This window comes from Oncorhynchus kisutch, linkage group LG27 (genome assembly GCF_002021735.2).
Source record: "Oncorhynchus kisutch isolate 150728-3 linkage group LG27, Okis_V2, whole genome shotgun sequence".
Classification (NCBI taxonomy): domain Eukaryota; kingdom Metazoa; phylum Chordata; class Actinopteri; order Salmoniformes; family Salmonidae; genus Oncorhynchus; species Oncorhynchus kisutch.
In genome coordinates, this window is record NC_034200.2 from 35,422,425 (window position 1) to 35,450,119 (window position 27,695).

General features: G+C 41.8%; 1 protein-coding gene and 1 long non-coding RNA gene across 3 annotated transcripts; one reads left to right on the top strand and one right to left on the bottom strand.

The window, feature by feature from the left end:
- Positions 1–2,011: 2,011 nt before the first annotated feature.
- On the top strand, positions 2,012–10,093 carry LOC109871698 (uncharacterized). Its single transcript, XR_002252338.2, has 2 exons — positions 2,012–2,712; positions 8,775–10,093. It is a non-coding gene; the product is annotated as an uncharacterized LOC109871698 (long non-coding RNA).
- Positions 9,193–26,200, bottom strand: LOC109871697 (presenilins-associated rhomboid-like protein, mitochondrial). 2 transcript variants are annotated; one of them, XM_020462661.2, is made up of 10 exons: positions 25,880–26,200; positions 21,924–22,152; positions 18,641–18,745; positions 15,675–15,807; positions 15,001–15,096; positions 14,543–14,692; positions 14,336–14,406; positions 13,954–14,055; positions 13,599–13,696; positions 9,193–12,231 (listed from the first exon to the last, which is right to left on the bottom strand). In XM_020462661.2, exons 1-10 carry the CDS (start codon positions 25,957–25,959, stop codon positions 12,081–12,083), a joined length of 1,215 nt encoding a protein of 404 aa, XP_020318250.1. In that variant the 5' UTR covers positions 25,960–26,200; the 3' UTR covers positions 9,193–12,080. The 2 variants fall into 2 exon arrangements, with proteins under 2 accessions (XP_020318250.1, XP_031662634.1); XM_031806774.1 differs by having other exon boundaries at positions 14,528–14,692; positions 25,880–26,007.
- Between the last annotated feature and the right edge of the window lie 1,495 nt (positions 26,201–27,695).

Genomic DNA, 27,695 nt, shown 5'->3' on the forward strand with positions numbered 1-27,695 from the left:
CTACCTGCTGTGGTTACTACCTGCTGTGGTTACTACTACCTGCTGTGGTTACTACTACCTGCTGCGGTTACTACTACCTGCTGCGGTTACTACTACCTGCTGCGGTTACTACATGCTGTGGTTACTACATGCTGTGGTTACTACTACCTGCTGTGGTTACTACCTGCTGTGGTTACTACCTGCTGTGGTTACTACCTGCTGTGGTTACTACTACCTGCTGTGGTTACTACTACATGCTGTGGCTACTACTACATGCTGTGGCTACTACTACATGCTGTGGCTACTACTACATGCTGTGGTTACTACTACATGCTGTGGTTACTACCACATGCTGTGGTTACTACTACATGCTGTGGTTACTACTACATGCTGTGGTTACTCCAATATGTGGTAACGTTAACAGAACTGTGGGAAAGCAGTGCTCGGCAGGCAGGGAGCGAAGACTGTGTACCGGTGTCCACTACAAGTGGTCCTTGGGTCAGCTCTTTCTTCACCCTCACCAGCATGCAATTGATTATAACCCATCCGCCACCGCCCGACTATATGTGATAAAGTGAAAATCTAAGGCACCCAACCCTAACCCGCAAATATAGAACATGTGCTATTGGCAATTGGCAACAGTCAAATATGGCAGAACGATTTTTTGACAGGGGCTAAAGGATCTTTTTTTTTAACCTGATTTAGATGTGTTTCTGCTTATAATTTCCGACATTTTGGTAGGCTATTTGTTAGTCAATATAATTAGATACATGCATCTTCTCTTTTGTCATTATATGTTGCCCTAGACGACTGAATAAATCCTTTCTCAACAGAATAGTGTAATAGATCGATAGAAGGAATGCTTCAATCTAGTTGACATCGGTAATGTTTTTTTCTGTTATTTTTCTTCCCAGTCCCCCTAAAGACATTTAGGGACCGGGGAGAAAATACAATAACGCAACAACAAAAAATTTGAAAGATTTTCTGCAGAATTTCCAAATGACATCAGTTTGACCGGTTGTAAGGAAAAAGAAACCTATGAAAAGGACCCAAAAGGTTTCTGATAAGATTGCAGTTCGGCTTTGATGAATATTTTATGTGGTTAAAATACTATCAGCTTTTATGATGAAGACAGCACCTAAATAGATTGTATCTGAGCATTGCGTTCTCTCAAGATGCAGAAATAAATAAATGTTTCTTCACTTCTGTTTCCCTACATTGGGTGTATAATTTTACTGTAAGAAATGCTCAATTCTGCAGGACTTATTATTAAGGCTATGTGAGAGGTTATAGATCTACAGTGTCCACGTTTCAGTTTCCATACAGCTGCCTTGATATGCCATTTGGAGTCCCATCTTTTGACTATTGAATTTGTGTAGCGCCTCACAATCGTCACATGACATCGTCGGCACTGCTATCATCCTCTTTTACCACTTCACCAAATCTTTCCCAAACATTACTTTTCTGCCCCCCCCCCCCCCTCCTCTTTCAACTCTCCTTTTACAGCTTTTATTTTATTGAATTCAACTTCGACAATGTCCTTTTTGCCTCTGTGGATTGATGTTAATGTTATCTGCCAAAAGCATTATTTGGATGTGTAGGCTATTTTGCACTTGTACAGTTAAACTCTACATTTAGGTTTATGTACTAACACCAGATAGCCTAAAATATGACACATCGATTCGCCTTGTCGGCTTGGGTATTCGAACCAGCGTCCTTTTGGTTACTAGCACTAAAGAACTCGTTACTTCCCTAAAGAACTTGTGGATATCACTTTTATGTCTCTGCGTGCACTGGTTTACCGGTCACCCATCCAGTTCTGTGTATCCCTATTCTGTCCCACAATCTGCCCTCTCCGTCATGCCCAACCGATTTGTTGTGTATGCTTCATTCATGCAACTGCCTTGCATGCAGCATACGAACATCATACACATTTTACCAGTTGAAAAAAACGATTGGCTTTCACAGTAGAAGGGCGGGGTCAATTTGACCGTTTTAAGTTTACTTTCAAAGTTACGTACTACGTTAAAAAAAAAAGTTTCAACGTGCAGCTGGATAGAATTTAGCTAATGATAACAGTTAGGTAAGTAGCTGACAGCATGATGGATATTAGAAATTGGCCAGGGCACACCGGCAGCATCAGATCAAAGTGGCGGGGAGGGAGAGAAATCTGCTCCAGAGGCCAAGGCCAATTGTGTGGAAAAACTACTACGCGAGTTTGAGTTTTTCAGCATTCTGGATGCTGTACTGGGAGAAATGTCAGCAAGATTTAACGAATGAAAGGGCCTACTTGTTGAGGCCCCGTGTGCCTTACACCCAGAGAATGAAGCCTTTATGGATGTGGAAAAGGTGAAACCACTGCTGGACTTGGTGGAAGCTGAGTTTACTGTCAGATGCCAGTTTCTACAGACTGAAATCGCCCGATCTGGAAAAAGAAAAATGGACTACACAGAGTTTTTTAGATACAAACTCCGGGCCTCTAACAGCAACGCCTACTGTGATGATGGCATTGAAACTGGGATTAACATTTGGAATATCCACGGCAATTTGCGAGAACTCTTTTTCAACATTGAAAAGCGTATTCTGTGAGCACAGAGCATGTTGCACAGGAGAAAAGCGTAGATCATTCAACTGGCATTTGAGTGGGATCTTACAAGCAAATTCCGTGGGTGGAGCGAGAGACTGCTGAGGAGGTTCAACACAGCATCAAGGCGCAGAAACTCTTGAATCTGGGTAAGAACAGGCAGCCTGGCTTGTATTATTTTGTTATTTTCTAGCTTTTAGAAATGCGTGGCAAATGTCAGCAATAGGCATTGATGTGATTTTCTTTATTGGCCAAGTCTACTGCTTGATTTCTGTGATGTGATTGGAAGTGTTTGGTTTATAATATAATTGTGTTTAATATGATAGAGGTGCTTTGCATTACATTGAGGTTGGGCAGACCTTGACCAATGGTTGAGTAGTGACGTAGCTACAGTGTTGCCATAAACAACTCGTTGCTATTGAATACTAATTTCTCATCATACGCAGCGTAGTACGGCACTCTTGTGGGAAGACCGCTTGGCAGCTGTGTTGTACATTATTGTTTGCTTTCCGCGTGTTACGAATTTCTTCTGTCGAAGGAGAGGAGGACCAAAATGCAGCGTGGTTATTTGTATACATCTTTTAATAAAGATGAAAACACGAACAGTATACACAAACAATAAACGTGAAAACACGAAACAGCCCTATCTGGTGCAATAAACGCAGACAGAAACAATCACCCACGAAACACTCAAAGAATATGGCTGCCTAAATATGGTTCCCAATCAGAGACAACTATAAACACCTGCCTCTGATTGAGAACCACTCTAGGCAACCATAGACTTACCTAGACTACTTCACTAAACCACAATCCCATAACCTACAAAAAAAACCTAGACAAAACACACCACAAATACCCATGTCACACCCTGGCCTGACCAAAATAATAAAGGAAACACAAAATACTAAGGCCAGGGCGTGACACCGCGATTGGAAATACATTCTATTGGCATGGAGAAGTGCTATTATGGTAATTGGCAACTGTTTTGCAATGCATTGATGGGTATTGTGCATGTACAGTGGGGAGAACAAGTTATTTGATACTCTGCCGATTTTGCAGGTTTTCCTACTTACAAAGCATGTAAAGGTCTGTAATTTTTATCATAGGTACACTTCAACTGTGAGAGACGGAATCTAAAACAAAAATCCAGAAAATCAGATGAATTTTAAGTAATTCATTTGCATTTTATTGCATGACATAAGTATTTGATCACCTACCAATTAGTAAGAATTCCCGGCTCTCACAGACCTGTTCGTTTTTCTTTAAAAAGCCCTCCTGAATGTTCATCAGCATAGCTAGTACAAACCTAGGTCTTACCAAGCTGGTTAGTAGGAATCAATAGACATTGAAGATCCGAGTATCAAATAGAAGAGAAAACTAACATTTTGCACACAACTTACTGTCAATGACTATGGATTTAAGGATGGGTGGTTCCGCTCCCTCCTTTCCCTGGGATGTGGCAGAATAGATCACTGGTAACGGAGTGTGGGGCCAAGCACTGCTGTAGAGGCCATGCATCAGGTCATTGACATGTTTCAGGAGCTTTAAAGACAGACAGATCGTGTTTAACCATTACCTAAGGTCTTCCCTAAGTTAGCCTAGCAAGTACATTGACTATGTCGCTTCTCGGCAATCTGGCAGTCAGGCAGACATACGGAGAGAGATTTCCATGTCTTAGTCAGCAGGATAACTGTCCTCCTTCCCTTTGTTCGATCCTTCCATCCAAGCTAGAAGATTCCTGCAAAAAAAGAGAATCAAGAATTGAAAACTGCAGATGACAGGTGTAACGTTAGAATGAGTGGGGGGAGGGGGAGGGGGGTAGGCAACATTTATCGTATTGTCAAATAGAAAATACAAAAAAAATACAAAGATCCCTGATGAATCAAGAACAAATTCACATCCATATTGGGGGGCACATGTTTCAAGAATTAGGCTAGCTTAAAATGTATCTCTCTCACACATCAATGTTTCCTATATGTCTATTCATCAACCATTCTCTTTTTTTCTCTCTCTCACACACAGCTAGCATGGCCAAATGTTGACACGATGACAGTGTTTTCTAAAGTTATTGTGATCAGCATTTTTTTTCTCTGCATCAAGTCTCAGACTTATGATGTTACCAGCTGCCCATGGTTGCCTGATCATACACTCTTCGATTAAAAAGGTGCCATCTAGAACCTAAAAGGTTTCAACGGCTGTCTCCATTGTAGAACCCTTTCCACAGAGGGTTCTACATGGAACCAAAATGGGTTTGTCGTGGAAATTCTTAGACAGGGACACTCAAAGTCAATGAATCATTGTTTATTGTCAGTGCGCTGGAGAGGTTCCAACAAACATAATGCACCATAGTGAATGTCTGTCAGAAGCTCTGCTGGGGCAGTCCCAGCAGGTGTCTTATATACGGCTATTCACAGACAACCAGGGTTGGGTAGGTTACTTTCTAAATGTAATCCATTAGTTACTAGTTACCTGTCCTTTTGTAATCAGTAATGCATCTTTGATTACGCAAACTCTAATGTAATCTGATTACATTCACTTACTTTTAGATGACTTTCCCCTTAAGAGGCATTAGAAGAAGACAAAAATGTATGTTACCAATTAAACGACATCTATTGCAGGACAAATCAATCTTAAAGTTTACCTAGCTGGCCATATATGGATGTTCAATTTTACTTTATGGGTTGGTTATGTAGGCTTCTTCTAACCCATCGCTTTCTACTACATATAATAATACGATTAAATTATATCTTATTTGCCAGCCCTACTCTGTTGTTTATGATTTTGTAGTCATGGAGGACTGACTGGGTTCATTGAGTCAAGTTGAAAAATAAATGCTGCACTCATGGAATGGCATGCTTTGAGCACTACTGAAAAGTGCTATTTACATGTGAAAAATGAATCCCATATGCTGCGTTTGCTATAGTCCTACTGTTTACCTTTTAGTTGGTGACACTTTGATATCTTGATAATATGCAGCTGTTTAAAAGGCAAATCCACAGATGAAACAATAACCAAACGGCCACCCGGCCTCTGTTTTGGTAAAATGCTGAGGGATGTGCCTGGAGAAATGTCTGACCATCCATGATATCAAAATTATTTGACCATGTTATGAGGCTATACAGTGTTGGTTTATGTTTACAAATATTGGTGTAAAACAAGCTTATATTTGGGGTTTTGATGTGGTGACAGTTGAACTAAGCCCATGAGGCATTTAAGTTATATTCTTCAAGAATCAATGCATATATATATATATGTAAAAAAAAAATGGATGTAGCAACTACAGATTGCCCCTTTAAATCTATCAAAAGTGAGTGCGTTCGAGCATGTACATTTAGGCCTATGGATAATTTTTAACAGCATGATTTTATCCTGACCAACTTGCCCTCCAAATACACCTCAGCTGTTTTCAATCAGGATCTCAGCAATCCCTGCCTCATTGCCTGCATCCGTTATGGGTCCGCGGTCAATCGGCCACCCCTCATCACTGTCAAACGCTCCCTAAAACACTTCAGCGAGCAAGCCTTTCTAATTGACCTGGCCCGGATATCCTGGAAGGATATTGACCTCATCCCGTCAGTAGAGTATGTCTGGTTGTTCTTTAAAAGTAATTTCCTCACCATTTTTAAATAAGCATGACCCTTTCAAAAAATGTAGAACAGATATAACCCTTGGTTCACCCCAGACCTGACTGCCCTCGACCAGCACAAAAACATCCTGTGGCGTACTGCACTAGCATCGAATTGTCCCCGCGATATGCAACTTTTCAGGGAAGTCAGGAACCAATATGCAAAGGCTAGCTTTTTCAAACAGAAATTTGCATCCTGTAGCTCTAACTGCAAAAAGTTGTGACACTGTAAAGTCCATGGAGAATAAGAGCACCTCCTCTCAGCTGCCCACTGCACTGAGGCTAGGTAACACTGTCACCACCGATAAATCCACCATAATTAAGAATTTCAATAAGCATTTCTCTACAGCTGGCCATGCTTCCTCCTGGCTACCCCGGCCAACAGCTCCGCACCCCCCGCAGCTACTTGCCCAAGTCTCCCCAGCTTCTCCTTCACCCAAATCCAGATAGCAGATGTTCTGAAAGAGCTGCAAAACCTGGACCCGTACAAATCAGCTGTGCTAGACAATCTGGACCCTCTCTTTCTAAAATGATCCGCCGCCATTGTTGCAACCCCTATTACTAGTCTGTTCAACCTCTCTTTTGTATCATCCGAGATTCCTAAAGATTGGAAAGCTGCCGTGGTCATCCCCCTCTTCAAAGGGGGAGACACTCTAGACCCAAACTGTTACAGACCTATATCCATCCTGCCCTGCCCTTCTAAAGTCTTCAAAAGCCAAGTTAACAAACAGATCACTGACCATTTCGAATCCCACCGTACCTTCTCCGCTGTGCAATCTGGATTCCAAGCTGGTCACGGGTGCACCTCAGCGACGCTCAAGGTCCTAAACGGTATCATAACTGCCATCGATAAAATACATTACTGTGCAGCCGTCTTCATCGACCTGGCCAAGGATTTTGACTCCATCAGTCACTGTATTCTTATCGGCAGATTCAACAGCCTTGGTTTCTCAAATGACTTCCTCCCCTGGTTCACCAACTCCTCCTCAGATAGAGTTCAGTGTGTCAAATCGGAAGGCCTGTTGTCCGGACCTCTGGCAATCTCTACGGGTATACCACAGGGTTCAATTCTCGGGCCGACTCTTTTCTCTGTATATATCAATGATGTCGCTCTTGCTGCGGGTGATTCCTTGATCCACCTCTACGCAGAAGACACCATTCTGTATACATCTGGCCCTTCTTTGGACACTGTGTCAACAAACATCCAAACGAGCTTCAATGCCATACAACACTCCTTCCGTGGCCTCCAACTGCTCTTAAACGCTAGTAAAACTAAATGCATGCTCCACAACCGATTGCTGCCCGCATCACTACTCTGGACGGTTCTGACTTAGAATATGTGGACAACTACTAATGCCTAGGTGTCTGGCTAGACTGTAAACTCTCCTTCCAGACTCATATTAAGCATCTCCAATCCAAAATTAAATCTAGAATTGGCTTCCTATTTCGCAACAAAGCCTCCTTCACTCACGCTGCCAAACATACCCTCGTAAAACTGACTATCCTACCGATCCTCGACTTTGGCGATATCATTTACAAAATAGCCTCCAACACTCTACTCAGCAACTGGATTCAGTCTATCACAGTGCCATCTGTTTTGTCACCAAAGCCCCATATACCACCCACCACTGCGACCTGTATGCTCTCGTTGGCTGGCCCTCGCTACATATTCGTCGCCAGACCCACTGGCTCCAGGTTATCATCTAGGTAAAACTCCGCCTTATCTCAGCTCACTGGTCACCATAACAACACTCCAGCAGGTATATCTCACTGGTCATCCCCAATGCCAACACCTCTTTGGCCGCCTTTCCTTCCAGTTCTCTGCTGCCAATGACTGGAATGAATTGCAAAAATTGCTGAAGTTGGAGACTTATATCTCCCTCACTAACTTTAAGCATCAGCTGTCTGAGCAGTTTACCGATCGCTGCAGCTGTACATAGCCCTTCTGTAAATAGCCCATCCAACTACTTCATCCCCATATTGTTTTTATTAACTTTTTTGCACATCATCTGCACATCTATCACTCCAATGTTAATTTGCTAAATTGTAATTACTTCGCTACTATGGCCTATTTACCTCCTTACTCCATTTGCACACATTGTATATAGATTTTTCTATTGTGTTATTGACTGTACGTTTGTTTATGTGCAACTGTGTTATTTGTGTTGCACTGCTTTGCTTTATCTTGGCCAGGTCGCAGTTGTAAATGAGAACGTGTTCTCAACTGGCCTACCTGGTTAAATAAAGGTGAAATATATATATTAGAAAGACTCACTTTTATTCCATAGGCTGGGATCCGCACTATGCAGCTGCTGCAAGAGCGCATTTTTCACTACTTTAAGGTCTCAGAGCGAGTGACGTCACCGATTTGAAACGCTATTAGCGCGCACCACCGCTAACTAACTAATCATTTCACATCGGTTACATGTACATGAGCAAGTTGCCATAAACGTCTTCAACTAGTCACATGGAAATATTCCTAGCCATCTGAGTCCAAAGTTTCTTCAGGAATCTCCTTTTCTAGTTGTTTTCTTTTAAAATCTCAAATTGATAGCGGTTGTAATGCACTAATTCTCTTCACTCCAGACTCTTCAGGAGGGCCACTATGCTCCAGATCTGACCCATCACACGACTCTTCAGGAGGGCCACTATGCTCCAGATCTGACCCATCACACGACTCTTCAGGAGGGCCACTATGCTCCAGATCTGACCCATCACGACTCTTCAGGAGGGCCACTACGCCCCAGATCGACTTCTGTGCTCGGAGGTCCTTGATGAGGACCTACCCAATCACACCACTCTTATAATAAAACACAATGGGTCTTTATATACTCTTTGTCCCTGTCTGTGGGTGAATTATGAAACAATTAATGTATACAGGTGTACAAAAAATGGTGACGTCGATTTGTTTCTGCTATTGCTTGATCTATTTTAAAATGTAAGAATATGTTGCAGATCTAAACTTCCATTGTTGACTATGGAAACACAAATGTAATGAACACCGTTTTCAATTTCCAACTTTATTCTCTGCAATATTTCTTTTTACAGTAGCTAATAAGCTGTAGTCATGTGGTCATTACCAGGTTATGACGGTATTAACTATGACCAGTAGGCTACATAATATATGACCAACTGGTCGTATTGTCATCAGACAAATGCGTAAAAACAACATCCTTTTCCAACCAGAATGAGCAGGCATAAAAATATGTCATACTGACGTCTTTTCAACCAGGTTTTGCCCACTGGGCAGGTGTTCAAAAACGCATCAGACCGAGACCCTAATGTTGAATTCTTAAGCAGTTCTTTGAGTTTTAGTTGTTATAAAATGATCTCCCCGCAAAAGCGACAGTTAAAAACAGTTTGATTGCAACAGCAGGGAGTGGTGATTTTAAAAACAGCAGTTCTGCAACATCTTTAATTGAGCCTCTCATTCTCCTTAATTACCGGCTTCAAAACGTTCCGGAAAGAGTAACTGTACAGGAAGCTGTGTAGGATACTGGACAACAGTTCTGGGGGGGGGCTCAAACTAAAAAAGTGGTTTGCGATTTTATTAATACTGGTGATCCTGTGTTTGAGTTGTGTGGTAGCAATATCAACAGTCTTATCTCTGGTATATCTTGGCATACATCATTCAAGACAAAGTTTAAATTGTGTGCAGCGTAATGGACATATAATGTACAATGTCTCAGAAGCTCAGGGGAGTCTCAAGTTGGACTAAAATTTACCTTGATTGCAGCCCATTTCTGTCAGCTATTAGCCAGACAACCTGCTGAGTTCAACGCTAAATGTATGCCAAGCCAAGGATTTGTCCTCATTGTTAGGCTTTTTGATGTGTAATTTGTATAAATCCTGTATATAGGTATAGATAGTAGGCTACACTGCATAATGAAACAATGTAAGCTAGTGTTTTGAAGGTGTACTGACTATTATTTGGCATTCATAGACTGGTTTTACACACAACTTCCTATCCAAGCTGGGAGAGAGCATGAGGACGGCTCATGTCATGCAGGCTCAGATAGGCTATACAGGACAATTGTATTATTTTTTAATCAATTGGTTGCCGATTAGTATTCTGTTGTACCGAAAATGTATTTGACCAATCTGCAATGTTTGAAATTCAAACTTTAATTACAGAACAAGTCATTACATTATTGCCGCCAGCCAGCAGTCTAAATCATGGCAGCCGTGTAACACCCTGTATAGCTTAGTGAAATGTTAGGCTTAACATGAGAAAATGACAACCAAATAGGCCTAATAAACATATATTAGCTGAAGCAACGCTATAGGGTTTCTGTTGTGCCAGAGCATGTAGCCTATCATCAATTCCATCAGCCTGGTCTCAGAGAATTTCGTATTATTCTGTACGTAAATCTAAGGACACTCCGTTTCGTATGGTTACATAAGACAGATGGTTACTTGGCGTATTACGCGAATGTCTACCAACCCAAAGGTTGCGAGCTCAAATCTCATCGAGGAGATCTTTAGCATTTTAGCAACTTTACCTACTTGCTACTGCTTAGCAACTGCTTAGCATGTTAGCTAACCCTTTTCCCAACCCTTTAAACTAACTCTTAAACTTAACCCTAACCCCTAGCCTAGCTAATGTTAGCCACCTAGCTAGAATTCTTAACTCGTTTTGCTTTTTTTTTTACATTGTAAGTCTGCAAATTCGTAACATATCATACTAAATGGAGTGTCTCGGATTTACATACAGAACAATACGAAATTCCCCGAGACCAGGTTGATTCGATCGGCCCGCTGCATAGACACGTCGCAATTTCAGCACCACGGACAGCAATCTGTAGTCTATACTTTGAATGGATTTTTATTTTAGGGAGGGGGAAGAACTCCGACCTTACATGGGTCCAGAGAAACTGCCTTGTGCAGCAAAACTACCTCTACTGCATGCAGATATAAACATGATATCCATGAGTTCATCTTGACTCTGGGAAAATCCTGAAGTATCCCTTTAAACCCAAATGTACTACCCCAGTGAAGATGGTGACCTTTTTAATAAAAGAGTACCGCAGTGTTGAGGAAATTTTTGGCGTGTTATGTACCTTTTTTGTAAGGCTCAGGATTTACAAAATGTTTTACCAAGATAAGCACCTCAACCTTTCAGAAACCTCTGGCAGTGCCAGCACACCTACAAACTACAAGGAAGTTGAAGTTCTTATGGTCAATGAGGAAGTTTGTTGTTTTAGTCCAGGACGGTCATTCTCCGTTAACCACTTCCTTACAAACAGGAAGTCAGGTTTAGAGAACAGGAAGCAGTCTCTGTATCAACCATAGACATAGAATATGAATACATTATGTAATACAATATCTCTATGGTAACATCTCACATCTTCATAGAAACTACCCCATAATGATAAAGCCAACATCATCTGTACTAGAGTACAGTCACTTATCAAACCAAATGAATCATTCATCCATTAGGACTTAGTTACAATAGAGTACTGTCTGAAATCCTCCTAAAACAAGACTGCCATCTTAAGTCACAAATATGTCCACTCTCTCTGATTAGATTGGTTGCGTTTCCCTGCTCAGATGTTGCATGCATCAACCAATGGGGGCTCCAGATTGCTATAACATATGATGTGGTTGGCTGATACTTAAAATACCTATCCAGACGTCAGATAAGGCATGCGTCAGCAACGCCTGGGCAGAGGAACGCGCCAATTAGAAGAACAAAGGTTTGGGGTGCTGGGTCCCGCCCTCCACAGCTGTCAGCTGGATATCACCAGGCATAAGTACCAAAAAAAGGCTTCTTGAGGTAGAAGATTCCCCTAACCACAGATTTAGGTTCAGATACCCCCTACAGCCAATCCTAACCAATTGGGGGGGATATCTGACACCTGATCAGTGGTTATGGGCCAACTTCCCAGAGTGCTATGTTGGGGGTCCAGGTCTGCCCCCGTCGCCGCCCGAACCCCCAGGCCTGCCCCGTCCACCAGGGGCCTGAGATCTCATGCTGTGCCATGCCTTGACCAGTGGCTCCCTCTTCCTCCACATCAGCTTGTGGCCGTATGCTACATACCACCTGCAGGAGAGACAGTATGGATTATATTCATTCATCAATATTATTTAAAATATAATAATGATGGATGCTTTTAGTCAAAGCGACTTATAGTCATGTGTTTTACGTATGGGTGGCCCTGGGAATCGAACCCATAATCTTGACGTTGCAAGTTCCAACTGAGCCATACAGGACATCTATATTACTTAAGACTAAACTGAAATACGACCACTATTTTATTTGTATTAATTACTATTAGAAATGTATTATATTCAGAATCTAATTAAGATGGCTTTAAATGAACACAAAACAACTAGTCTAATCAATGAGGATAATATGGAGATATCATGAATGAGGTGGCCAGTGTCATAGGGGTATTATGGTATTAAGGTGTCTGGTGTCATAGGGGAATTATGGTATTATAAGGTGTCTGGTGTCATAGGCGTATTATAAGGTGTCTGGTGTCATAGGGGTATTATAAGGTGTCTGGTGTCATAGGGGTATTATAAGGTGTCTGGTGTCATAGGGGTATTATAAGGTGTCTGGTGTCATAGGGGTATTATAAGGTGTCTGGTGTCATAGGGGTATTATAAGGTGTCATAGGGGTATTATAAGGTGTCATAGGGGTATTATAAGGTGTCATAGGGGTATTATAAGGTGTCATAGGGGTATTATAAGGTGTCATAGGGGTATTATAAGGTGTCATAGGGGTATTATAAGGTGTCATAGGGGTATTATAAGTTGTCATAGGGGTATTATAAGGTGTCATAGGGGTATTATAAGGTGTCATAGGGGTATTATAAGGTGTCATAGGGGTATTATAAGGTGTCATAGGGGTATTATAAGGTGTCATAGGGGTATTATAAGGTGTCATAGGGGTATTATAAGGTGTCTGGTGTCATAGGGGTGTTATAAGGTGTCTGGTGTCATAGGGGTATTATAAGGTGTCTGGTGTCATAGGGGTATTATAAGGTCATTATAAGGTGTCATAGGGGTATTATAAGGTGTCATAGGGGTATTATAAGGTGTCCGGTGTCATAGGGGTATTATAAGGTGTCCGGTGTCATAGGGGTATTATGAGGCTCTATCTAATTTGACCAGATCTACATCCTAAAAGGTCCAGAAATCTCTGTCTTAACAGTCTTTGAATGTGCAACTATTTGTGTAAATTGTCGGCGTAATTGAAAAAGGATACAAAACGTATGTAATTTCACAGTCAAACATTTTCCCCATCTCTCACTTGTGGATATGAATCACCTCACTAATATTGGCTTGGGGATACGGCTATGCATGATGAAATCAGTTGCTTAACAGATATTTTACAGATACGGATATGCCATTTGGGCTCTGGTGAGTCCAGTCGCCCATTTCTGCAGTGATCAAATACTCACACTCCGAAGAGGGCTCCTCCAAGGTGAGCAGCATGATCAAACAGCCTCCATCCCATAATGAGCCCTGCTGCATCCATGGCAACGATCGCTTTCAAGGCCTAAAAAAAAGAGCCATTTGCGTGGTAAGACTCTGCCTCCCACAACCCTACATATGTTATACACACACCTTGAATTACAATGAATAGACAGACGTGTTGAGCGCAGATTAACTATGTTATATACATTGCTTTCACAGACACTTGTTATTGTTCTCCTGTTTCCCTCAGTGAAGATGAGTGGAATGTCGTTACCACTGCTTTTTGCTTGACGTGTTCATACACAGGCACCCCTGCCACAAACACATGACATCACTCACGTTGCCTGCAGTGAAGCTGACCATGGGCAGGAGGATGATTCCCAGTTTGGCCTCGGGCATCTTGGTGCAGACTGCGGCCAGGACCGTCATGATGGCCCCTGACTGGAAGTCAAATCACAGGAAGTGACGTCAGAGCCAGGATCAGGAAGTGACATCAGAGCCAGGACCGACCGCGGTAATAAACAGAGGAGACGTGAGTAATGTTGATTATCACTAAACCACCAACTCCCATTTTAATCATAACAGCAATGTAATAATGTGTGTATGTTTCCTGGTTTAAAGAAATCACAGTACGATATTCTTTGGTCCTACAGTAATGAACAAGTGGACAGTATTGTATAGTAAAGTGTACCACAAATGGGGGACATGTGAGGACTCTTACCGCCCCAAGAGAGGGATGCAGGCGTCCCGTGCTGGTCTTACACAAGTAGCTCACCATAGTGGAGATCACGCCTGACAATGTAGAGAGATGAGAGTCAACAGCAGTCTCTGAAAATAACCTAACATATACACTCAAACACACGCAAATGAACAGACATCACACACACACACACACACACACACACACACACACTATGTAGGCTGGTACCAGCAGAGAGATAGACAGCGAGGAACTGCTCCTTCCCCAGGAGAGAGACGATGCTGGAGGAGAAGGTCCACAGGACGTACATGTTGGCCGCCATGTGGATTATAGAGTAATGGCTGAAGGTGGAGAGGAGCATGGGAAGGCACCGCGTCTCTGGGAGGAAGAAGAAGGGAGAAGCGAGTCAGTCTTATCATTGAGCAAAATTAAAATGGAGGCTAACAGTATTGTTTTTACACAGATCTGCTCTTTCTCTCCAGGATAATGTATCCCCTGATGTGTGTTGATAATGCAGGCTTTCAGACTGAAGTCCAGGAGAACTATAGGGAGGAGAGAGTGTGACTACAAATCACTGTAGAGTTGGGAGGGATTTCTAAAATCAACCAAAAATAACAACATTATTCAGCTGCATTGAAATGACTCAACCCCAACGGGCCACCACCATACACAGAAACAGTACTTACTGGAGGCTGGGTTGGCAGTAAAGTACTTGACCATGAATCGTTGCATGGAGGGTATTCGCCAACAGCAGAGCACCACAGCATTGACCGCTATGATCCCTATCACAGAGAGATGATGGGAACAAAGGGTTAGAGGGTATTAAAAAAGGTAGCTAAGAGAGAATGGGTCACATCTGGACAGAGAGAACACTTATGGATATAGGCACAGACTGTATAATGCACAGGCTCATGCTTTGGTAGGCAACGAAATGGAAGAAAACGATGTCAAACGTTTACTATCTGAACATGTCCAATAAGAAACGCTCATTATCATTTTTCGTTCTACGCTGTGTCCTAATGAACACTACCTTGATTCCATGTCATGATGCAACTAAATTTCAACTCATGCTTTGAACATGTATGCCTTTGCTGGTCCTAAGGCAGCCTCTCTATCTTGTTGACCGTAACACCCTCAATTCAGGGGTAAGCACCAGCCGCCACAGTGTGTGCAAGCTTTTACTCCATCCCTGCTCTAACACACTACAAATCAACTAATCATGGCCTTTCAAATTTAAACCATAGTCCACTTTAAATTAGGAGTGTTAGAGCTGGGCTGGAACGACATCTGAAGCACACACTGTGGTCCTCCTAGGCCGTAGTCGCCCATTCCTCCCCATCACCCTTTCAGGGATCCTTACCAGTGGCCATCTGCTGACCCTCAGTCAGGCTGCTCCAGAAATCGTCTACAAAGGACATGAGCAGGATGACCTGTTTCTGGAAGTCTGTTAGCTGGTTCCACCAGTTGTGCCAGTATGTCATGTCTTGTGATGCCTTAGGATCCAAATACAAGAGGAGACACACATTTGTCATTTTCATGGTTCGTACAGACAGTGGCAAGTCAAATTCAAGGACTTTCAACTACATTTTCAAGGACCATCAATTTATTAAATGTTCCCATTATGCAATTATTTCTAGTCGCCACAGATGGCAGTATATCACCACAACAACAAAAAAGTTTACTATTCATCACTACCTAACAAGTTCTACTCAATAACAGTGGTGGAAAAAGTCCCCAAGCCTCATACCTGAGTAAAAGTAAAGATACCTTAACATAAAATGACTCAAGTGAAGGTGACTGTCACCCAGTAAAATACTACTTGAGTAAAAGTCTACAAGTATTTGGTTTTAGATATACTTATGTATCAAAAATGTATTTGCTAAAATATACCAATGTATGAAAAATAAAGTATAAATAATTTCAAACTCTTTATTATGCAAATCAGACTGCACAATTTTATTTTTCTTTATATTTACAGATAGCCAGAGGCACACTCCAATACTCAGACATAATGTACAAATGAAGCGTGTGTTTAGTGAGTCAACCAGATCAGAGGCAGCAGGGAAGTTCTCTTGATAAGTGCATGAATTGGAGCATTTTCCTGTCCTGCTAAGCATTCAAAATGTAGCTAGTACTTCTGGGTGTCAGAGAAAATGTATGGAGTAAAAAGTACATTATTTTCTTAAGGAATGTAGTGAAGTAAAAGTTGTCCAAAATATAAATAGTAAAGTACAGATAGTCTGAAAAAATGATTTATGTAGTAATTTAAAGTATTTTTACTTAAGTACTTTACACCACTGCTCAATAATACGTGTTTCACTTCATATATAAGTGGTAAGTCAGGACTGATGATGTTGACTGATTTCCTCATATGAACTGTAACTCAGGAAAATATTTTAAATTGTTGCACGTTGCGTTTATATTTTTGTTCAGTGTACATATTAAATTGTCTTAACATTTCACTACATTTTAGGTCCCACAGGCTGTCCCAACACATAATGACATGAAAGTGAATTCTGACAGTATAAAATGTATCTTAGTTGACTCTGAAATGTTGTGTTCTGTACCCATTTGAAGAGAAACAAGTTAATGTGTTTGATAAGATTAAAGATTCTCTCAGGGGACCCTATTTAAATTTTAGGGGACCCCACATGGGTCCTGGCCCCCTAGTTTGGGAACCACTGTCCTACTAACCTGTCTCCCTGCTGGCTTCAATGCTTCCACTCTGTGTATCTCCTTTGCCTCCTTCATTGCAGCCTGACTCACCACTGTCTTGTCTCACTACTCTCTATTTTGTTATGAGAACTTCTAGCAGCCCATCTTTCGATTATAGCTATCTTAATTTCAGTCAACTGCTCCTGCTGAGGTCAGGCTCCGTTCACCGTTAGCTTCCAACTTCATCCTTCTAGCCAGCTAGTTATAGCTAGTTAGCTGGCTAAAAGACAGAGCCCTTGAGCAAGCTAGAAGTCTGACTGAAATATCAGCAACTATTTACCAGTTGTAGGGGAGGGGTTGTTTGAAGGATGTCTGTTGAGACGGCAGGAGTCGAGGGATGTTAAAATAATTCCCATTGACAGCGGTGTCTCTCTGCTACTTGCCCACTGTAGGTCTGGGCTGAGGTAGTTCATTTCACCTCTTGACCTATGTCATGGACAGAGTTTCCCTTTGGACAGAGTGGAGAATGAAGGTGCTGCTCAAAATAAAGAAAATCCGGAGGGAGCAGGCGAACATAGCGAGAATAAATGAATCATTCGTAGAGGTAGGGGATGCAACTAGAACTCAGCTCCAGAATCCTTCTGAGCGATGATCAACACTGGGAAAGCAATAATAAGTGGATAAACGATAATGAACAAAAGAAAAGAAAAGGTGATTTAAATGCTATTTCACAAATAAAAAGGTATGTAAACGACGTTCACCCTCCAACTACATCCCTGGTTGGTTCTGGCAAAACCCATTCACAAACATCAATATCCTGCCAGACAGGTTTGAATCTATGGGGCCTGGCGAGTGGCACAGTGGTCTAACGCATTGCAGTGCTAGTTGTGCCACTAGAGGTCCAGGCTCTGTCGTGACCAGGAGACTCATGGGGCAGTGCACAATTGGCCCAGCATCGTCCGGGTTAGGGGAGGGTTTGGTCGGCAGGGATGTTCTTGTCCCATCGCACACTAGCGACTCCTGTGATGGGTCGGGCGCAATGCACACTGACACGGTCACCAGGTGTATGGCGTTTCCTCCGACACATTGTTGCGGCTGGCTTCTGGGTTAAACGAACAGTGTGTCAAGAAGCAGTTCGGCTTGGCTGGATCGTGTTTCGGAGGACTCCTAGCTCTCAACCTCCGCCTATCCCGAGTCTGTACGGGAGTTGCAGCGAAGGGACAAGACTATAACTTGGGGAGAAATAGGGGTAAAAGTTTTTTTGTTTTGTTTTTTAAGACGAGAAAAAAAATATTGGAATCTACATTTGCCCAACATTCTAGCTATCGATGTAACGTTTTGGCGGCACCTAATCAGTCAGTTCTGTACCTGCCTGGTTGAGTGGAAGTGTGGGGGGAAATGAGCACGCCTGGCAACCCAACACATGAGGAAATAAAACTCAGTAGTCTGCCTGTAAATAGTTAGCAAAACCAAAAAAAAAATCAATTTTTTTCCAAATTAACATATTTGACCATTTTCTGTTCTCCTCTTTTAATTCAAGTACTTTTCAAGTACCAACTTGAGAAAATGTCAAATTTGAGGTATTTAAGTTCCAAATTCAAGCACCTCAAGCATCCTGTACAAAACCCTGTATTTTGTCACACAAATAATACATCTCCATCACACCCTTACCTTTCCGTTTTTCTCCTGCTCAGCCTCGTCCTTGGCCGTCTTCACTCGTGACTTCAAGGACTCGTATTGCAAGATGGCGGCCGCACCAAAGGAGCACCCTGTAAACTAACATGGAGTCAGACAAGCTTACCTTCCTTTTTCTTGGACTGCCCACCATGCAGCTTAGTTCACTGGATAAACATTTACTTGTAAGTTACTTCTTATGGCAGGGGGCAGTATTGAGTAGCTTGGATGAATAAGGTGCCCAGAGTAAACTGCCTGCTGCTCAGGCCCAGAAGCTACGATATGCATGTTATTAGTAGATTTGGATAGAAAACACTCTGAAGTTTATAAAACTGTTTGAATGATGTCTGAGTATAACAGAACTCACATGGCAGGCAAACACCTGAGAAAAAATTCAACCAGGAAGTGGGAAATCTGAGCTTTGTAGGTTTTCAAGTCTTTGCCTATCCAATATACAGTACCAAATTTGGTCCGATTGCACTTCCTAATGCTTCCACTAGATGTCAACAGTCTTTAGAACCTTGTTTCAGGCTTCTACTGTGAAGGGGGAGAGAATAAGAGCTGTTTGAGTCAGGTGTCTGGCAGAATGCCATGAGCTCAGTCTCGCCCGTGAGAGTTAGCTGCGTTCCTTTCTAAAGACAAAGGAATTGTCCGGTTGGAATATTATTGAAGATTTATGATAAAAACATCCTAAAGATGGATTCTATACATCGTTTGACATGTTTCTACGAACTGTAATGGAACTGTCGACTGAACTAAGTGCCTGCCCCTTGTGAATTTGGATTTGTGAACTAAACGCGCAAACAAAAAGGAGGTATTTGGACATAAATTATGGACTTTATCGAACAAAACAAATATTTATTATGGAAATGGTATTCCTGGGAGTGCATTCCGATGATGATCAAAGGTAAGTGAATATTTATAATGCTATTTCTGACTTCTGTTGACTCCACAACATGGCGGGTATCTGTATGGCTTGTTTTGGTGCCTGAGCACTGTAATCAGATTATGGATCATGGAGTGTTTTTTTTTTTTTATCTGACAAAGCGGTTGCATTAAGGAGAAGTTTAGTTCCATCCATAACACGTGTATCTTTTATCAATGTTTATTATGACTATTTCTGTAAATTGATGTGGCTCTCTGAAAAATCACCGGATGTTTTGGAAGCAAAACATTCCTGAACATAACGCGCCAATGTAAACTGAGATTTTTGGATATAAATATGAACTTTATCCAACAAAACATACATGTATTGTGTAGCATGAAGTCTTATGAGTGTCATCATGAAGATCATCAAAGGTTAGTGATTCATTTTCTCTATTTCTGCTTTTTGTGACTCCTCTCTTTGGCTGGAAAAATGGCTGTGTTTTTCTGTGACTAGGTGCTGACCTAACATAATCGCATGGTATGCTTTTGTCGTGAAGCCTTTTTGAAATCAGACACTGTGGTGGGATTAACAACCATCTTTAAAATGGTGTATAATACTTGTATGTTTGAGGAATTTTAATTATGAGATTTTGGTTGTTTGAATTTGGCGCCCTGAAGCTTTCACTGGCTGTTGTCATATCGATCCCGTTAACGGGATTTCAGCCGTAAGAAGTTAAAGGCATTGAGTTGCATGTAATACAGTTGAAGTCGGAAGTTTACTTACACAGTAGCCAAATACATTTTTCACAATTCCTGACATTTAATCCTAGTTTTAGGTCTGTTTTAGGTCAGTTAGGATCACCACTTTATTTTAAGAATGTGAAATGTCAGGATAACAGTAGAGTGATTTATTTCAGCTTTTTGCTCTTTCATCACATTCCCAGTGGGTTAGAAGTTTACATACACTCAATTAGTATTTGGTAGCAATGCCTTTAAATTGTTTAACTTGGGTCAAACGTTTTGGGTAGCCTTCCATAAGCTTTCCACAATAAGTTGCGTGAATTTTGGCCCATTCCTCCAGACAGAGCTGGTGTAACTGAGTCAGGTTTGTTGGCCTCCTTGCTCACACACACACTTCTTCAGTTCTGACCACATATTTTCTATCGGATTGAGGTCAGGGCTTTGTGATGGCCACTCCAGTACCTTGACTTTGTTGTCCTTAAGCCATTTTGCCATAACTTTGGAAGTATGCTTAGGGTCATTGTCTGTTTGCGACCAAGCTTTAAACTCCTGACTGATGTCTTGAGATGTTTCTTCAATATAACCACATCATTTTTCCCCTCATGATGCCATCTATTTTGTGAAGTGCACCAGTCCCTCCTGCAGCAAAGCACCCCCACAGCATGATGCTGCCACCCCCGTGCTTCACGGTTGGGATGGTGTTCTTCGGCTTGCAAGCCTCCCCCTTTTTCCTCCAAAGATAATGGTGGTCATTATGGCCAAACAGTTATAGTTTTGTTTCATCAGACCAGAGGACATTTCTCCAAAAAGTATGATCTTTGTCCCCATGTGCAGTTGCAAATCGTAGTCTGGCTTTTTTATGGTGATTTTGGAGCAGCGGCTTCTTCCTTGCTGAGCGGCCTTTCAGGTTATGTGGATATAGATACTTTTGTACCTGTTTCCTCCAGCATCATCACAAGGTCCTTTGCTGTTGTTCTGGGATTGATTTGCACTTTTCTCACCAAAGTACGTTAATCTCTAGGAGACAGAAGGAGTCTCCATCCTGAGCGGTATGGCAGCTGAGTGGTCCCATAGTGTTTATACTTGCGTACTATTGTTTGTACAGATGAATGTGGTACCTTCAGGCGTTTGGAAATTGCTCCCAATGATGAACCAGACTTTGAGGTCTACAATTTTTGGGGATTTTCCCATGATGTCAATCAAAATACATCTACAGGTATACCTCCAATTGACTCAAATTATGTCAATTAGCCTATCAGAAGCTTCTAAAGCCATGACATCATTTTGGGGAATTTTCCAAGCTGTTTAAAGGCACAGTCAACTTAGTTATTGTTAACTTCTGACCCACTGGAATTGTGATACAGTGAATTATAAGTGAAATAATCTGTCTGTAAACAATTATTGGAAAAATGACTTGTGTCATGCACAAAGTAGATGTCCTAACCGACTTGCCAAAACTATAGTTTGTTAACAAGAAATTTGTGGAGTGGTTGAAAAACAAGTTTTAATGACTCCAACCTAAGTGAATGTAAACTTCCGACTTCAACTGTATATGATTCGGTATGTTAAATATGAATACTCAATGAATACATATGAATCAAATGCATGAAAACTATAGAACGGTGACTTCCCATATGAAACATTTTGGGGAATAAAAAAGGCTAGAACCTACCCCTATTGTGAACATAAAGGGCTTGAACAGCTTCCCAGTACGCCTGGGGGCCGCGCCAGGGGGTGGGGGTCCTGATTTAGGGGGCACCACTTTCCGAGACACCACCGCATCGGCAGCCTCAGAGGGGGGAGGGCCTGTTTCTTCTGGGATGCCCCGGTCCCTCTTCCATGTCTCTGGTTTCCTTGCTTCTTTCCGGAAACCACACCTCTGCTGGGGGTGGAGGGTGAACCTTTAGAAGGGTACACAAGACAACTTGTTAACACACATTGGTTGGGAACAGATGATCCATAGATCTACAGATTATGCGGATGTGTGGATGTTTTCATTCATCTTTTCCTTGGTTTCATCCAGATGAGTAGGTCATAGGTCACAGCTCATCGAACACTGACGAAATGCGTTTTGCAAGAATACTATATCTCATTGTACGTCAGGTCTCTACTGCTGATGCACTCTCTTGACCTTAACACTGGCCACGCCCCCGTTTGGTAAGTTCCTGGCAGCCACAATGCGGAGGAACGTTAAGACCTAGGGAAATAGTAATGGCGTCTTTTTGTAGGCACTAACTCTGCCATGGTTTGTTGGACAAAGCCTATGGGGAAATGAATGCTGTTTTTGTAGGGTTTTTGGATAAACACTGAGAATATTGTTTATGGTAAAACGAGTAACGTCTGTGGTACACACAAGCTTAGGAGATCTTATACATTTTGTTCTATGACATCAGCTAATATGACTTTTTGTGAATTTTGAAGCATATATGTAATCAAAACAAGCACAAATTCTTCATAATTCATAAAAGGTTCAACTGTCAGATTTTTTTTTTAAACAAAATCTCATACAACATAACACAACATCTTCAGCATTTATACCAAAACATTTTCCCCCATACGGATGGCTGAACGAACCAGAGGTAACTCATTTCCGGGTTTTGGAACTACCAGCTGTGAGCTCTATAGCTGAGGTGCAAAAAGATGGCGGCCCCCATGCACTTACCACAAATTCCTAGTTTTGCCAAGTTTGCCGTATGTTAATTAGTAGAGTATACATGATGCCAATTTTATCTTCAAGACGCCAATAATTTCATCTATAATTCTTTGCTAGGTAAAGCCCCACCTTGTCTCAGCTCACTGGCCATCATAGCAACACCCACCCGTAGCACGCGCTCCAGCTGGTACATTGCACTGGTCATCCCCAAAGCCAAAACTTACATTGGCCGCCTTTCCTTACGGTTCTCTGCTGCCAATGACTGGAACGAAATGCAAAAATCTCTGAAGCAGGAGTCTTATATCTCCCTCTCTAACTTTAAGCATCAGCTGTCTGAGCAGCTTACTGATCACTGTACCTGTACAGAGCCAATCTGTAAATAGCACACCCAACTACCTCATCGCCATATTATTACTTATTATTATTTTCACCTCTAGGGCCTATTTATTGCCTACCCCCCTAAATCTTTATTTTGTGTTATTGACTGTACATTTGTTTATGTGTAACTCTGTTGTTGTTTTTGTCGCACTGCTTTGCTTTATCTTGGCCAGGTTGCAGTTGTAAATGAGAACTTGTTCTCAACTGGCCTACCTGCTGAAATAAACTGAAAGAATTTGAAAAAAAAAAATGTTGCGAGCCTTAGTTTAAAAACTGGGTGGATAGTGCTAAAACAAGGACCTCATATCTGAATTCTGTCAGTTTTTTGCACGTTCACCATGGAGTGGTGAGGAGGATTGTATAACTAACAAAAGAGTTTTGAAGTTGAGGGTGCAGTATTTCTGAAGTTTGGCAATGAGGACAAAAACTAGCATAGTTTAGCCAGGGAAAACGAGCTAAGGCCTACTGCGCATGTGCACCAGCTGGGCTAATTCAGGAGATGGATAGTCTTCTTTGGTATAATGGTGTTCCCAACAACTATGTTAATGCTAACTAGCTAGTAAGAGGTTGCATAGCAACAGCATCAACTTCCGGTAGAGAGGCAAAGAGCTAGTACGCTCAACTGAAGGCATACTGTTTGTTTACGGTATACTAAAATCAACTAATAGTGTGTAGTATATACTCATTAAGTATGTAGTATACAGTATGTTAGTATTCGAACACAGCTTCCGTGTCTGGAAGGGATTTCACAATTCATATTCTGGTTTCAGATTAATTGAAGCATCGTTTTAAGCTTTGTTTTTTTTTTACAATTGACAGTTACAGCTGATTTCGGGATTGTATATCGATTTGCTCACCTTAAATAATAATTGAGTTATTTGTTTCAGTCTCTGAATTGTTTAATCAAACTTTTCGTCGCCATCTCCTGATATCAAGCCATAAAAACTACAATCCATCTCCGTCTGAGTGTGAGGTAAGGGAAAAGTGGAAATGGTGGAAGCAGAAGAAGCTGAAAGCATGTCCAGTACAGTTGTCGAGAAAGATGAGTGGACAACAGTCCAAGAATGGAACAAAAATCAAGTGATCTGAGACACTTATTGTGAAGAAGATAGATTTTGTAGCATTTATAGCCACAGTTATTAATTGTACTGCACTAGAGTCAAATAAACAACATATCTGCAGCCAATAAGCTTTTGGGCCTCCAAGACTTCACAGGCAGAAGCACTGCAAGGACTTATTTTATTACATTTTTTCACTACAATTACTACTGTCGCCAGGAAATGTCCCGCCATCACAAAATCCTTCTGAGCCTGTGTTGAATTTTGTAATTGATAGTTTAATTTACACTGCATTTTTTCCTTTTGGGATCTTTATTACCCACCTGTACAGTAGGTGGCGGACAAATTGTATGATATATATAATTTATCAATTCAAACTATCAATAACAAAATTCAAATCAGCCTACTTTTCTGTTTTAATCAGGTCCCCAGGTCACACAGACTCAGAAGGATTTTGTGATGGCGGGAGTCATTACTTTATTACATTGCTCAACATTTTCTCAACATTTGTCCTAATTGGCAATGATTTTGTATCGCTCTCATTGTAGTTCGGCTGAATATTTTCCGCCATTTTTTTTCAAATCTGAAAACGATGTGAAGCCACGCCCATAATGCTAAAGAATTGCATTATGGGCCTTTTAAAGTATGGAAATAGTGTCCTCTGATTGTATACTGCATATTTTGGCAAACTTAGTACGACATCTGGGAACTTCTGGCATACTAACTATATCCATACTATGATAAATAAGCATACTATATACACAATTCACGTCACAAATAGTATGGTTAGTATAAGCATTCAACACAGCTAGAGACTCCTCCTCACCACTACTGCATACCCCTTGCTTCTCTCTCCTTCTCAAAACCCATTGGAGGAGAAAGTCGGAGGGGCGGGATCTCTGGCTTTCTCATCCAATGGGTTTTGAGAAGGAGAGAGGTGTATGCAATTGAGATCTTTCCCTAGCCTATGTTGCAGATATTTCTTTGCGGTTTACCATTAATTTATTCCTCAAAAAGCGTGGATACATAATAATAGCGTTGTGACGGACTAGGCCTATTTTGCAAAGCAATAGCCAAACCTTCCATACCAAATACAGTGAAGTGTCATTATGCTGAATAGATTTGAATGCGACTGTCATTGGGCTTGTTCGACATCACAGCCGACAGTGTAGGAGACTGCCGACTGAATGATCTACAAATCACCATGCATCATAAATAACTACTCTGTGTGTGTAGGTCAGTCAGTCAGTGACCATTTACCCATTATTCATCATGGATTTGATGCTCTCGGAACACGGCCAGTGTCATTCTAAATAAATGACGAGACAACCGTACAGCTTTGATATTGAACAAATCTACAATTGTAGCAATAGTATGTACACACTTAACTACCGCAATTAATGCAGTAAAGTTATATAAAAATTACAGTCAGAAGATGGTTAGGTAACCAGTGCAACAACCAATGTCGTAACTTCGTCGTTGTTCGCAACAATGTTCCAACGTGAATATATCGCGCAACCGGGTCTCTCCATTGCTCACCTGCTACCTCTCGAAACTGTGGAGACAGAATTTATACATTCTGTTTTGGTCCATTTGACAAAATATCCTCTCCACGCCATGTTTATGACCCCAACCGAACGTCGCACAACGGTCACTGCCGGGTTGGGATAAAGATTCTATGCTTACCGAGATTACACGCACAGTTTATCCCACGTTCGACCGTAGCGGAGAAGGGTAGGTTATCTTAGAATTCTAGAATATCTTCGTTCGGATTCAGTGCTGAGTAAGTTGATCTATCTTGAACAGAGAGCTACACTTTACAGTATAATTCATTTCCTGCGTGTAGAAATCAGATATGTGCAAATGTGAAATCTTTGTACATTTCCCCCAAAACATAGGAAAACAGAACTGAGAGTAGTAGACTGTCTAACCACCTCATGTTAGTAATATTTATAATATTTTACTGCCCCCTAGTGGGAAATGTTCTAACGACTGTGCAACATCTGGCTGAGGACCAAAGATATGTGAGAAAGAGAGGGGGGGAGGAAGGGAAAATGTATAGGCTTTATTCATAGGATCACCAGGAGAGGAGTGTTGTCTCGACTGAGACGAGGTTAAGAGTATCGACCGCCCTGGGCTTGATTATTGCCACCTGGACAGACTCCACAAAGTTTTCACAAAGCTTGCCAAAGATCCCAGAAATAGGTAGGCGAAAGAAGGTGGAATTTACCTCTAGAATAGCTGCACTGCAGTCTTTGAAAAAAGGAACTGCCCCACACCATTGTGCCGCCCCACAACTTGCACATCACATGCTTGACTTGCTCAGAGCTTGCTACTGTAACTAACTGTACATTGCATCCTTTCACTCTACTAACCTTTAATGTACCCCATTTCGTATTAGTTTGTTGTGGACAGGAAAGAGAATAGGGAGAGAACAAGAACATACGAGGCAATTGAGAGGTGGAAAGACACAGGAAAGAAAGACGAGAGGAGTTGATGTTGGAACATTGTTGTGTTTGGAAACGAATCGGACAGATACAAAAGAGAAAGTGAGATACTTTAGGACAGAGACAGTGAGAGAGGAAAATGAAAAACAGAAAGCGAGGGGTAGAGAGAGATAAGAGTCTAACTTTGCCAGAGAGTGTAAACCCCAAGGACACGCTGCCAAGTTAGATGATATTCTGCAGGTCTAGGTCTGAAGAGAGGAGAGGGAAAGAGGCGAGATGGTGAGGGAAGAGGAGAGAAGGTACAGGGGAGGAGAAACGACAGAAAGTAGAGAAGTCAAGATGGAAAGGAGAAGAAGAAAAGAACAGAGGGGAGAGGCATAAATATTTGAGAGGCCCCAGAAGTAGACTTAGGTCAAAGCTGTTGGTGGTTTAGGGTTGGCTGTTAAACTCTATTAAGCATGCATGATTACATTAGTGCAGTGGTTCTCAAACCTCTCCTCAGGGACCCCCGGCCATTCCATGTATTTGATCTATTCTACAGCTATTCTGATTCAACTTGGCAACTAATCATCAAGCCCTTCAATAGGGGAATCAGGTGAGCTCGTCCAGAGCTACAACAAAATTGTGAACCATCCCCCCGAGGAGAGGTTTGAGAACCACTGCATTACTATACCGCACAAGTCTGCTCAACCCTTCAGCACTGCAACAACAGACACACACACTCTTTCACTCTCTCTCCCCCTGTGGTGGAAAAGTCTGTAGAGGACTCTGGGTTCCTCCTTGATCGATACAGTGCATTTTTCCCAGCAGTGGTCTGGTGTCTTCTTTCAGGTCCTCTTATCGATCTGCCATGAACAGACGCCAACCAGGGTCCTCTTCTGTCTGCATAAGGGCCGGCAATGGCATCA